Source organism: Chelonoidis abingdonii, chromosome 2 (assembly GCF_003597395.2).
Source record: "Chelonoidis abingdonii isolate Lonesome George chromosome 2, CheloAbing_2.0, whole genome shotgun sequence".
In the NCBI taxonomy this organism is placed as follows: Eukaryota; Metazoa; Chordata; order Testudines; family Testudinidae; genus Chelonoidis; species Chelonoidis abingdonii.
Genome location: NC_133770.1, coordinates 5114667 through 5128199, shown reverse-complemented (window position 1 = coordinate 5128199; position 13533 = coordinate 5114667). Strand labels below are relative to the sequence as shown.

General features: G+C 58.2%; 1 protein-coding gene across 1 annotated transcript in view; it reads left to right on the top strand.

The window, feature by feature from the left end:
• The window catches only part of MYO1G (myosin IG), a 64970-nt gene that overhangs the window by 2083 nt on the left and 49354 nt on the right, over nt 1–13533 (top strand). The window contains exons 2-6 of the mRNA XM_075061931.1: nt 5455–5663; nt 7720–7813; nt 8126–8291; nt 11151–11204; nt 12538–12633. Coding sequence (XP_074918032.1) covers nt 5455–5663; nt 7720–7813; nt 8126–8291; nt 11151–11204; nt 12538–12633 — 619 coding nt within the window. The remainder of the gene's footprint in view (nt 1–5454; nt 5664–7719; nt 7814–8125; nt 8292–11150; nt 11205–12537; nt 12634–13533) is intronic.

Sequence of the window (13533 nt, the reverse complement as noted above, 5' to 3'; positions counted from 1 at the left end):
AGGCAGCCGCTCAAAGCAGATGGGGGAAGAACTGGGTGGGGGCGGTGGGGCTTGTCCCAGGGCGGTGGAGGGTGTGACAGCTAAGCTGGAGCTTGTGAAGATGAATTTGTCTTGCCGGGGAGCTCAGAGGAGCCAGCTGGGCCTCAGGAGATGTTGAGGGTCCAGGAGGGAGGAAGGCTGTTGGGATAGGCCTGGCGGTGCTAGAGCCCGCATGCCGAAGGGTGCTGTGATTGCAAAGACAGAGAGAGCAAGGAGGAGAAACTGGTCTCCAAAGGCACTGAGCACCCAAAGGTGGGGACAGCCCCTTTCCAGATCAGGCCATGTAATCCTGTGTGGTAACAGGGACTGTACCCAGTCCCTGGTGAACAAGGGGTTAACCTCTGCTCAGCTGCCGCACCCCCTTGCACCGCTCTCCAGGACACACGGGATCCTCCTGGCAGGCAGGAGGTCGGGCCCTGGGCTGGGCTGAGCCCCCAGCAGGACGGGGGGCCAATTATGTGTAGTGTGGTCGTGTCTGCCAGCCCCGGTGAGGACTGGGGTGTCATTGTGCTGGGAGCTGTACATGTGCCATGAACCAACAGCTGCGTCGCCAGCTGAACTGGCTGGGCCATGGGCCCTATAGCCCTGTCAGCTGCATGTTTCTCAGCCATTGTTTCTGGTCCCTTTGGGACTGTAACCAACCCCCAGAGCTGAGCTCCCTTATTGGCAGTGTGTTCCTTTGTGTCCCATCCCTTCTGTGTCCCCCTCAGGAGTGTGTCTGAGATGCAGTTCTGAGCTCTCCCAGCCCTGGCATCAAGGCAGCTGGCTGAGAAAGCATTGCAGCTGCCGTTAACAAATCCTCTAACCCCTCCCCTGGGAGGCATCTCAGTATCATGATCCCCCTTTTATGGATGGGGAAACTGAGGCAGGGCAGGGCTTTGCCCATGGTCCCAGTGTGTCAGGAACACAGATGGGCTCAGAACCCCACCTCATGTGTCCTAGTCTGGTGCTTCCTGCTGACCTCTGAGTAAGCGCTGTCTCCCCAGTCTCTGATGAAGTGTCCTTTGAGTAGCTTCTGCAGCCCCAGCAATTGGATCGGAGCCAAGGTCCAGCTAGTCCAAAGGATCCTGTCTCTGGCGAGAGCCAGCAGCAGCTGCCTCAGAGGAAGGTGTAAGAACAATGCACCAGCTGAGATGGGATAATCTGCTCCCCCTCCCACGATCCCCAGCCAGGTCTCACACCTGACCTCTGATAGTTACAGGTTGGCTTTGATCCTGGAGCAGGAGAAGTTCGATCCCTTCCAGATCTCTTTTTAAGCATCAACGGCAAGACTTCGAAACAGCCAGCATATGCCTGCCGGCCCTGCTTTAAAATGGCAGGCTTGTTTTCCAGAATCTGTGCTTTCCTTTTTTTAAACAAAGGCCTTCTCAAGCTGTTCTGGCTGCAAAGAAAACCTCAAAATCGTGATCTGAGTGTAAGCTGTGCAGAGCTGAGTCTCGGAGAAGTGTGAACTTTCCCACTCATCTCGGGCAGCAGATAACTCAGTTGTCCAGTGATGATAATTGATATGGCAACACTTAACTATTTCATTGCCTGTGTAAGGATGGAGCCGGAGGGTTACGGGGCAGCATGCTTCACTGAGTGACAGTGTCTCGTTTGGATGGTGTTGGTTAGGTGCCGCAGCTTCACTTTTCCCACTCAGGGAGCTAGGCCCAAGGAGCCCAGTGATGCTCTGAGGTCCATGATCGGAATTTGAAAATGGGTTTTCATTTTGGTGATGCTGATGGGTGGAGCTTATTTTGGGAGCGGAGCTTGGAAGAGCTCCAATCTGGTCCTAGGTGCACTGTGCTAACATTGGATGTTCTCCATAACTTCCCTCCACTTAAAATGGCCTCAACAACTTCCTGTGGCCATGAGTTCCACTGGCTCATTACGCTTTGTGTGAACATGTGTTTCCTCACATCTGTTTTGGATTTGCCACATTTCAATCCCTTGCTCTTCTGTCATGAGGCAGGGAGGACAGCAGCTCCCTGTCTAGCTTCTCCATACCAGGGGGTCAGCCATACATGACAACGCTCAAAGGTGCCACTGTTGATTCTGCCTTAAGCATCATCCTTGTTGGTTTTGCTAAGGCGGCTCCTTGCCTGCCTGATGCTCCGGCCTAGCTGCTGGGCAGCTGATCGTCCCCACTATTATATTTCCTATAGAAAGGGAATGTTCCAACCATAGAATCCAGGTGTCAGTAACGTGTCGTCATCCCACCCATGCTGGCTTTAGGATTCTGGGGGGACAGATCATCTCCCTTCCTTCCCTGCAACTCCCCCCTGCCCTCACACACATCCGCTCATCCTCTTCCTCTAAACTCAGCCAGGTCCTTGTACTTTCCTCCTTGGACCAGGGGCTTCCCTTGGGATGCCTTCATTTCTTCTCTGGGCTCCCCCATCAAACCAGCACTGCTGTCTGTGCTGATATCCCACCGGCTCCATTGGGGCTGGCTGCCACCCATGACTCCTGTGTGGCCACCCTGAGCAAGAGGCACTGCAGGGCCTGGGCGCTCTGCACAGGGCAGCCAGCCCTGAAAAAACAGCTATGCAGTGGGCTGGACTTGGTGGGACGCAACAGCCCTGCATTACATCCTGGCTAGTGTGCACCAGACCCACTCAGCTGTGTGTTGGATTACAAGCCCCTCATACTGCTGCAGCTGAAGGAGATCCTCCCTGCCCTGGGGCACTGAGCACCTTTGAGTCTCAGGCCTCCTGGGACAGAGGAGGTGCACTCTGGTTAGAGATGGGGTTGCAGCTCGGGTCAGGAGATAATGAGGCTTGGAAGCCAAGAAGGGGCTACTCAGACCAGCAGCAGGAGGTGGGCTTCCAGCGAGGAGCTTAAAGGAAGAGCCCTGTGGGCAATCGGGAGGAATTGCCCACAGCAGGGAGGCAAGGGAGTGCTTGCTAGACCAGGCGACCGGGGAGCTCCCTGGATAAAGGGCCAGAAGGTGAAGGACCTGGGACAAGGAGTTCTGTTACCCAGACTATGGGGCCTGTGTCTCTGGAGCCGGGCACAGGAGAGCTAGCCCTGCATGGTAGCAGCGTGTGGGTGCAGTGATGGCTGCCACTGTGGAGTGCCGGGGCTCTTCTCCAGATTGCTTGTGGTGGTGGCCAAGACATCCAGGTCAGGACCCGGCTCTCACTTCTCTCCCGGTGCCTGTCGTCCTGCTGAGGCACAGAGCCGGCAGGTGGGGAGCAGCCAGGTTTGCTCTGAGTCACACCCTTCCGGGCTGGCAGAGTTCTCACGGGGAGGGAGTTCCTGGCTCTCCGCTTGTTACAAGAAAGAGCTGGTTTCCCCACTGCAGAGCAGGCTCCTCCTCCCAACACACGCCTCTCCTGGGGCCCCCAAGCCATCCTTCTCTTGCTACCCCAGAATCCTCGGCCCCCCTCAGTGTCCCAGAAGCCTTTGCACTCTGTCGACCCCTACGCATCCTGGAGATGCTGCAGTCCATCAGAATGTGCTGACTGTTGTCCGTGCTAGCCAAGGGCCAGGCCATAGGGACCTAGGCTGGATCTGACCCAAGGCGTGTGTAGTCTGGTCTGTCTCCAGCGCCAGCTGCTTCAGAGGAAGGAGTGAGAAGTCACAACTGCAGGATGTGGGATAAGCCACCCCTGCGTAGCTCTCCTCTGACCCTGATAGGTTGGCATGCCTGCAAGTGGGACAGCCCCATCCGTCAGCAACCCCTTGGGTGGATTCGGTGTCTCCTGGGACCCCGTCCGCGGAGCCCACCCTTAGCAACAGCCCACTCCCTCCCTCCCACACAGACCCACTCCGGGCAGATGGGGCCCCGCAGAACTCAGGTAAGGGCTCACAGGCCATGGAAGTGGGCTCCCCATAAGAACCGAGAGACAACGGATGGCTCCAGGGGGCCAGGAGAGCAGGAACATGCCTGGTGCACCCTGGCTAGGTCTGGTTAGAGATGGGTCACAGCTGGGGTCAGGAGCATGCCGGTGGTGGCTGGAGACTGGTCTCATGTGTGAAGTGCGCCCGCAGCCGCACCAAGCGGTAAGAAGTGCGAATGGGACACCCCGCGATGCCTTGCTAATTTCAAGCACAAAAGGCCACGGGAAGGGCCACGTGCAAGGCAGGCCGAGCGCCGACGCAGCCAGGCCACCAGAGAACTGCAGTGTGAAGCATTTCCAGACCCCTCATCTGCCCGTCGCCTCCTCGTGCCAACCTCTCCCCTGTCACTGTGATGGAGCGAGCTCGTCTAGCTGCACCCAGCTATTGTAAATCCCTAATGCCTTGGATTAATCCCCCCCACCCCCGATGTGTACCCCACCTGCCCACTGACTGCAGCTCAGAAAGCCCCTCCTCCCAACCAGCAGGGCTAGAACCATTTTTAAAGGGGAGCTCAGCTCCCATGGGAATGGGGTGCCCCTTCCGCATGCCTGGTGGAGCACTGCCCACAGCTGGGTTAGGAGCAGGGACACCGGGGTGAGCGGTACCGAGGTGCCAAACAGGGAGCATGGTACCAATCCCCACAGAAACGCAGACCCATGGCAGCTGGGGCAGTCTCAACGCAGTGGCCGGCTCTGACTCAGTGAGGTCACTGGTGAACAGGCTGTTCCCACAGGCAGGGATGGAGGGGCCAGCCGTGAGTGCAGTGACCCGGTGTGAGCCCAATGCTGGCTCTGGAGTTCAGCCTAGGAACACTGCTGATCAGGGAGTGGGGTAGTTGGTCAATGAAGGGGGCTGAGCTCTGGAGAGGGGAACATGGGAATTGCCAGGCGGGATCAGAGCGGGGTCCAGCCAGCCCAGAACCCTGTTGCCAGCAGAGCCGGAGCCAGCTGCTTCACGGGAAGGTACAAGAAGCTCTGTTGGCAGTATACATCCATCAGGGAGTCTAGCAGCGCCCTGCGGCGTGGCTGTGCCGTAGGGGGCGCTGCTCCGTGGGTCAGACGGGCAGCGCCCTGCAGGGTGGCTGTGCCGTAGGGGGCACTGCTCCATGGGTCAGACGGGCAGCGCCCTGCGGGGTGGCTGTGCCGTAGGGGGCACTGCTCCGTGGGTCAGACGGGCAGCGCCCTGCGGGGTGGCTGTGCCGTAGGGGGAGCTGCTCCGTGGATCCGATGGGCAGCGCCCTGCGGGGTGGCTGTGCCGTAGGGGGCGCTGCTCCATGGGTCCCACGGGCAGTGCCCTGCAGGGTGGCTGTCCTGTAGGGGGCACTGCTCCGTGGATCTGATGGGCAGTGCCCTGTGGGGTGGCTGCGCCATAGGAGGCACTGCTCCATGGGTCCCACGGGCAGTGCCCTGCAGGGTGGCTGTGCCATAGGGGGTGCTGCTCCATAGCCTGGCAGGGCAGCGCCGCACAGTGGGGGTATGAAGCTGTTGGAAGGCAAAGCTCCAGAGACAGCTCTTGTTCTGGGGCAATGCAAGAGGCCGTGTGGCCGCAGCATTTCCCTTGTAGCCTGAGTGGGTTTGGTCCCTGCAGGTTTGAGATGGGGCGGATTTACACCTACATCGGGGAGGTGGTGGTCTCCATGAACCCCTACAAGCAGACGCAGCTCTACGGGAAGGACGTGATCGAGCAGTACCAGGGCCGAGAGCTGTACGAGCGCCCGCCGCACCTCTACGCTGTGGCTGACGCTGCCTACAAGGCCATGAAACGTCGAGCCAAAGACACCTGCATCGTCATCTCGGGTCTGAGTGGGTGGGGGCAGCCAGAGCCCCTCTGTCTGTCTGTCTGTCTGTCCGTCCCACACACGCACTCATGTGGGCGCATGTATCCCGGCTCCTGCTTCCTCTGTGATTTTTGTCAGTCCCAGCCCTTGGCGTGTCGCTCCGACATGCTGGCCACCCCCGCTGCTCTGCTGAGCACCTCCATCTTGGCCCAGTGCCCCCTGCTGCCCCTGTCCTGTGTGATCTGAGGCCCATTCGACAGCAGCCCTGGCTAGACCAGCCCTCAACCCCACGTCCTCCTGGAATGCTAGTTTTGGCTCCCTCCTGAGCTGGAACCCTCACGTAGCTAACATAAGAACATGAGAACGGCCGTACTGGGTCAGACCAAAGGTCCATCTAGCCCAGTATCTGTCTACCGACAATGGCCAATGCCAGGTGCCCCAGAGGGAATGAACCTAACAGGCAATGATCAAGTGATCTCTCTCCTGTCATCCATATCCACCGTCTGACAAACAGAGGCTAGGGACACCATTCCTTACCCATCCTGGCTAATAGCCATTTATGGACTCAACCACCATGAATTTATCCAGTTCCCTTTTAAATCCTGTTATAGCCCCAGCCTTCACAACCTCCTCAGGTGAGGAGTTCCACAGGTTGACTGTGCACTGTGTGAAGAAGAACTTCCTTTTATTTGTATTAAACCTGCTGCCCATTAATTTCATTTGGTGACCCCTAGTTCTTGTATTATGGGAACAAGTAAATAACTTATCTCCCCCTTAGTCTCCCTTTTCCAAGCTGAAAAGTCCTAGCCTCTTTAATCTTTCCTCATATGGGACCCTCTCCAAACCCCTAATCATTTTAGTTGCCCTTCTCTGAACCTTTTCTAGTGCCAGTATATCTTTTTTGAGGATGAGGGGCCCACATCTGTATGCAGTATTCAAGATGTAGGCGTATCATTGATTTACATAAGGGCAATAAGATATTCTCAGTCTTATTCTCTATCCCCTTTCTAATGATTCCTAACATCCTATTTGCTTTTTTGACTGCCACGGCACACTGCATGGCCATCTTCAGAGAACTATCCACGATGACTCCAAGATCTTTTTCCTGACTCCTCGTAGCTAAATTAGCCCCCATCATATTGTATTTATAGTTGGGGTTATTTTTTCCAATGTGCATTACTTCACATTTATCCACATTAAATTGAATTTGCCATTTTGTTGCCCAATCACTTAGTTTTGTGAGATCTTTTTGAAGTTCTTCACAGTCTGCTTTGGTCTTAACTATCTTGAGCAGTTTAGTATCATCTGCAGACTTTGCCACCTCACTGTTTACCCCTTTCTCCAGATCATTTTATATAAGTTGAATAGGATTGGTCCTAGGACTGACCCTTGGGGAACACCACTAGTTACCCCTCTCCATTCTGAATGTCATCTGGAGTCATCTGGGGCGGTTTCAGGCTGCAAACAAATGTTCCCTTGGGATCGGGCTGATGGTGCTGCAGTCGCTCCCCTTGGCCCACAGGGCACCTTGGCAGCCAGCGGTGCAGAGATGGCTCTGGCATTGCCCTCCCTCCTCCCCCAGGCATCACCTTGCTCCCACCCCCCGCCTGCTCAGCTGGGGGTCACACTTTCCCTGAGAGCTCAACAGTTCAAATATGGCCCAGGTTGGCCATGCCTGGCCATCCACGAGCTGAGTTCAGCAGCCTCGGGGAAGTTCCTAGTGGCCACAATACTGACAGCCCATCACCAGCAAACCTGCATGGGAACAAGGGCTGCACAGGCCACGGATCCTCAGCTGCCCCCACCCAGCTGACAGAGCCCTACCAGGCCAGGGCTGGGCACAAGGGATGGCTGGCGGAGGCTTGTCCTCCTGCAGGGCATGCTGGCACTAAAGGCTTGTGCTCCAGTCCTGAGCTCACTAGCCACCGGGGTCACAAACCCACCCCCTAATGTGGGAGCTATCAAGTGGCCTCTGACCTCCCGGGCATGTGCCAGGGGCAGTGGGCGTTAACGTAGGGCAGCAAAGCCTCGCTCATCCTGCCGTCCTCTTCCCATCCTGTCTGTCTGTCTTGCAGGGGAGAGTGGTGCTGGGAAGACGGAAGCCAGTAAATACATCATGCAGTACATAGCAGCCATCACTAACCCCAGCCAGAGGGAAGAGGTGGAGAGGTGAGAGGTCACAGCAGCATCCTGGCATGGTTGGGAGGCCATTGCCAGTGCACTGGGCTGGGACTCAGGATACCTGGTCTCCGTTCCCAGCTCTGCCCATGACCTGTCGGGTGACCTTGGTCAAGTTCCTTCCTCCCTGTGAACAGCTGCCGCTACCCTTAGGAGGTGGCAAGTGCAGCGGATCATCCCTGGGTGCAAACAAGAGGGGGTGCTCATTCGTAGCAAGCCCATGGACATGCCAATCCCGATTCTGGGCGAAATGCAGCCTGACCCTCCCGTGATGTTCCCCTCATTGCTTCCTACCTGGCCCAGGGTGAAGAACGTGCTGCTCAAGTCCAACTGCGTCTTGGAGGCCTTTGGCAACGCCAAGACCAACCGCAACGACAACTCCAGCCGCTTCGGCAAGTACATGGACATCAACTTCGACTTCAAGGGGGACCCCACCGGCGGCCACATCAACAACTACCTCCTGGAGAAGGTACGGCCTTGGGCCCCCTCCGGGGCTGCCTGAGCAGGGAGGGGCAGTGGGGGGGGAAGGGAACCGGGGGCCCGGGTAACGTGCACTGCCGAGGCAAGAGGATGGAGGTGGGCATCACGGGCCCAGTGCCCGGAGCAGTGTCCTTGTGGCACAGCATCTAGCTGGTTCGCGTGTGGGTCGGGCCCCAGGCTCCGGGTGGAAGAGGCCGAGATGATGAAAGGCATCCTGGGAATGTCAGAGACTACAGGCAGGCCTGGGAGGCAGCAGAAAGCTCGGGTTTTGCCGTAATTCACCCGGCCGTGCCTCCAGGTGGAGTATGAGCCTCGAGCCCCCTCCTCCCTCGCTAGAGAGGCGCCGTCACCCTGAGTTGGAAGAGCCCCTCTCCTTTTAACTCGGGCTGCGGTAAGGGGCAGAAAGACTTGGTTCCTCCTTAAATCAAGCACCATTTGCTCACGGTGTCCTTTAGCGATCCCAGGGCCAGAGGGGACCATCATGATCATCTGGTCTGACCTCCTGGCTAGCACAGGCCAGAGACTGCCCCACAGTCATTCCCAGAGCAGATGTTTAGCCAGGGGTAGGCAAGCTATGGCATGTGTGGCACTCACACTGCCCGGATCCTGGCCACTGGTCCAGGGGGCTCTGCATTTTAATTTAATTTTAAATGAAGCTTCTTAAACATTTAAAAAACCTTATTTACTTTACATACAACCATAGTTAAGTTATATATTATAGACTTATTGAAAGAGACCTTCTAAAAACATTAAAATGTATTACTGGCACGTGGAACCTTAAATTAGAGTGAATAAATGAAGACTCGGCACAGCACTTCTGAAAGGTTGCCGACCCCTGGTTTAGAAAGATCTCCAGTCTTGATTGAAAGATTGTCAGTGATGGAGGCTCCACCACGGCCTTTGGTAGATTGTTCCAATGGCTAATTACTCTCACCACCCAGAACTGACACCTTCTTCCCAATCTGAATGTGTCCAGCTTCAACTTCCAGCCATCCGACGGCATCAGACTGTTAAATATCTGTTCCCCATGCTGGGACTTAGAGGCTGGGATCAAGTCACCCCTTCACCTGGTGGGGGACAGAGATGTTACAGGGCTGAGAGGCCCAATGGGCTGTGCCCGGAGCGGGTCCATGCCTGGGGAGCAGATGCAGAACATGGCTTTCGGGGGAGATTGGCCCTCTCCTGGCTGCACTGGGAAATACCTAGCAGGTGAGGCCAGGCCTAGGGAACACCAATCACCAGGACCCTCCCTAGATCCCTCAGCACTGAACAAACAACTCCTTTGTCGTTTGTTTGTATTTGAAGGCAAGCAGGGGCCTTGGTTCTCCACATGTGAAGCCTCCTGTTTCAGCTCCATGCTGGGGGACGTTAGCTGGGCTGTCCTCTCTGGACTGGCTGAGAGTTCCCGCCTGGCCTGAGCTGGCTCTGATAAACCCTAGAAATCACAGTGTGCGAGTGTGGTCCCCAGGACCTCCCGTCACAGGGCAGCCTGCCTCTTTCCGGGCCGGGCAGCCCTGTTCGGTTATCAGAGCTGGCTGGGGAGGGCTCTCACGTTTCAGCTAAGGGCTGAGAGATCTCAGATGGAGGGGGCTGCCGGAAGGAGCCTAGTGTCTGTGGCTGGCCCTGGAGCAGGGGAAGAGATGGCAAGGGAGAGGCGTCTGGGGCCTGCAGCCTACTGTGATCAGGGGAGTGCATCCAGGCATGGTACCAGTCCTTGCTGGGCTGGGAGACAGCCCAGTGGCCATCACCTCCTGAGCATCCGATGGCCTGGAGGTCGTGCGGCCCTGCTAGGGGAGCTCACGCTAGAGATAGTGTCGTGTAATGGTGTGAGCTGGGGGTCAGGAGCCAGGCCCTGGCGTGCTGTGGAACTCTATCATGTCCGGGCCTCACTTCCCCTGCTGGAGAGAAGGACACTAACCTGCCTTGGTCAAGTGCTTTGAGATCCCCCCAGGGAGAGTGCTCCCTGAGCGTGAAGTATCCTAGACCCCGTGTACCCCGAATGGCAACGAGCCCTTCCGGCAAGCTCTACTGGTGCTGTCTTACGCGTCTCCTATTTGCTTCCTGTGCCCCTCTCGGTGACAGGCTCCATTCTGGTCCACTGCCTCCCAGGCCTGCCGTTAGTCTCTGACATTCCCAGGATGCCTTGCATCCCAAAGCGCGGCACACACAGAAATAGCCTCACCCCTCACTGGGATGCAGCCACCTCTGGGGGGCAGTGCAGCAGCTGTTTACTAGTTCACACCCCAGCTTAGGCAGGAAGGGAAGACAGCTGTTGGATCCACGCTGCATGGGGAGTTGAAACGGACAGGCTGTAGCAACTCACCGGCATTTAGCCAGGACATTGGAGTTAACGCTTCTGCTCTCTTGAAAAAAGAACCAGCTCTTGAATGGTCCCCAGTAGCCAGGACCTCGGCAGGGGCTACCCCCCAACTCCCCACAAGTCCAGGACGCTGCTACATTGCTGCGTGAACTTCGAAGGGCTGGTTTCATCCTGCAGCAAAAGAAGGGGGCTAGGCGGGAAGCCTGGGACAGACAATGGCCATCCTGCCGGAGAGGCTCCCTGAGGCACAGGGAGGGATTGGCCCTGTTCCAGCTGCCAGCGCTCTGGGTGTGGACTTTCCTTTACCAGGGACCGGTGTGTCCTTTGAGACGAGGGGATTTCTCTGGTCTCACCAGCCCGTTGTCTCTGCTTGGAGCAAATCTGGCAGCTGGCCATGACTCCTTAGCCTCCGCGGCCGAGCTGTGTGTGCCAGCATGGGACCCACAGCGATGGGGCGCAGCAAGGACCGGCCTGGGGCTGCGAAACGCGACCCCCCAGCCACTGACTTCCTCTGGGCTTTCCCTTTAGTCTCGCATCCTCCACCAACAGCCGGGCGAGAGGAACTTCCACTCCTTCTACCAGGTGAGCCGCGGGGAACCCTGGGGCGACGGGGCAGTCCGTGGTGTGGGGGGATCCCCGGGGCGCTGCAGGGTTTGGCTCCCTAGGGGAACGGGAGGGGATAAGGAGGTGATTACGTAAAGACGACTGACGGATGGGAAATGCGCCCATCAGTAGCAGAGGGAAATGCCACTAGAACCCTCCCAGGTCTCTCTAGTGGGGCCCGCTGCCAGTCCAGCTTCAGCCAGGGCCTCTAGGCTTCCCGCCCCCAGCAGTAAGCTTGGGCACAAGCTGCAGGAGAGTCAGGCTGCCCTGGCAGAGCTGGTTTGCTGTGCCACTGGGTGTGCCGCAGGTGCCAAGGCAGAAGGGACTGGCTGGGGGTGGTGCCCAGGCAGAGCCAGCCTGCGATGAGTTCATTGGCACCTTTAGGGGGTGGCAGCAGCCCAGCCAGCCGCAGTAAAGAGAGGGAGGGGGAACAAAGGGGAAGTGGGGAAGGTTCATGGGCTCCCACCCCACCAGCCACAGAGGCACATCCTGTGGGTTTCCTGCCGACTGTGGCCAGTATGCTCCAGGCCCCAGCTGCTGCCCGGCTGGGGGCAGAGGAGGATCCTGCTCGCCCAGGGAATCTGGTGCTGCAGAGGCCTTGGTGCAGAACGGGGCTGTGCTGGGTGCAGGGGCTTGCCGGTAATGTCCTGGTGGCTTCCGCTGCTGCTGCGCATCCCTTATTTATAGCGAGCCGGGCCCCGGGCGGGTAACCGCAGGCTGGTGACTCAGAGGAGCCAGGGAAGTGGGTGCCGTCACCTTGCGGAACCACGTGATCTCTGGCACCCTGCAGCCGCCCGCCTCCTTGGGCTCTCGCTCAGCCCTGGCTCAGTAGGGAGCACGTTAATCAGCCGCCCCGAGGATGGGGCGCAGCCATTCCTGGCTCTCCTTCCCCCTCTCCCCCAGGTCGGGCTGGGAGGGCAGAGCTGAGCCTGCTAGGTACGGTGACCAGACAGCAAGTGTGAAAAATCAGGAAGGGGTGGGGGGTAATAGGCACCTAAATATTGAGACTGTCCCTATAAAATTGGGACATCTGGTCACCCTACTGCTAGGCCAGTATCCTGCCACCTTAGGCATCATGGTCCTGCTCCTCCTCCTTACCGGCCAACACCTCACCACCCTGCCCCCCGTCCTTTCGCTGGGGCTCAGCTCCCTGGGAGCACCCACCCTCCCGGCTGTGCTGAGCGAGCTCCCTTGCCTTCAGAGGCCAGCCACAGCCCTGCTGCCGGGCAGCAGGTGCCAGACATGGCCCAGGTCCTCGCTATCCCCGCATTCCCTGGGTACGAAGGGTCTCATCCCTGTCTCTCCCCCTCAGCTGCTTCTCGGGACCTCGGACGCTCAGCTGGCCTCCCTCCATCTCTGCAGAGACCCTGCAGCCTACCGCTTCACCAGCGAGGGCGCCAGCAACAACGTGAGTCCCGATTCCACGCAAGGGGGGACCACGCCAGGCTCCTAAGGGCAGGGCCAGCGCTTCCATTTAGGTGACCTAGGCGATCGCCTAGGGTGCCAGGATTTGGGAGGGCGGCAGACTGCTCCGGTGAACCTCCCGCAGGTGTGTCTGCAGCAGGTCCACCGGAGCCACGGGACCGGTGAGCAGGCCCTGCGCCTAGGGCGCCAAAAACCCTGGCGCCGCTCCTGCCTAAGGGTTCCCCAAGTGACTGGTGACTGGGGGGCTCAGTTGTTGGGAACCCACCCAGAGACCCAGGCCTGATTTGTGGCAAATGCTGAGCCTCCACCCTGAGATTCAGGCCCCTCTAAGGGTCTCAAGTTGGGGCCCCCTGCAAATCACTGGTCCCTTGGAAAGCTGGGCCCAGGGATCCTCCTGCCCCTGTGCATTGGAATGGGGAAGACAGGGCCGGGTGGGCTGCTTGCCAAAAGGAACAGGACTGGGAGCTGCTGCTCCACACCGGAGCCAGCTCTCAGTGCAGCAAAGCCCTGGCTTCCTGACAGGCGCCTCACAGCTGGGCGATTGGATCAGTGGGCTTCCCTCGGCCCGGACAGGTGCAGCTTCGACACTCTGCAGGGAGGGAGCTGCTGGGGCAATCCGGGATCAAACACATCCCTGGTGTAACCAGGCACAAATCCCATTGACTCCAGTGGAGGCTGCAGCCACCTGCTGTCGAATGCACCCACACAGTTTACACCAGGCTCCCATTAGTCTGAAGTCCCGTCCCCCTACCCCTGGCCGTCCCCCATAGGGGGGCTAATCACAGTTCCTGTGCAGGGGTCTGTAAGTGTCCCCGGGTTCATGTGCATCCAGCACCGTGAAGGGAGAAAGCCCTGCCCTGAGTGTGGGCCATGCCCCTTACTG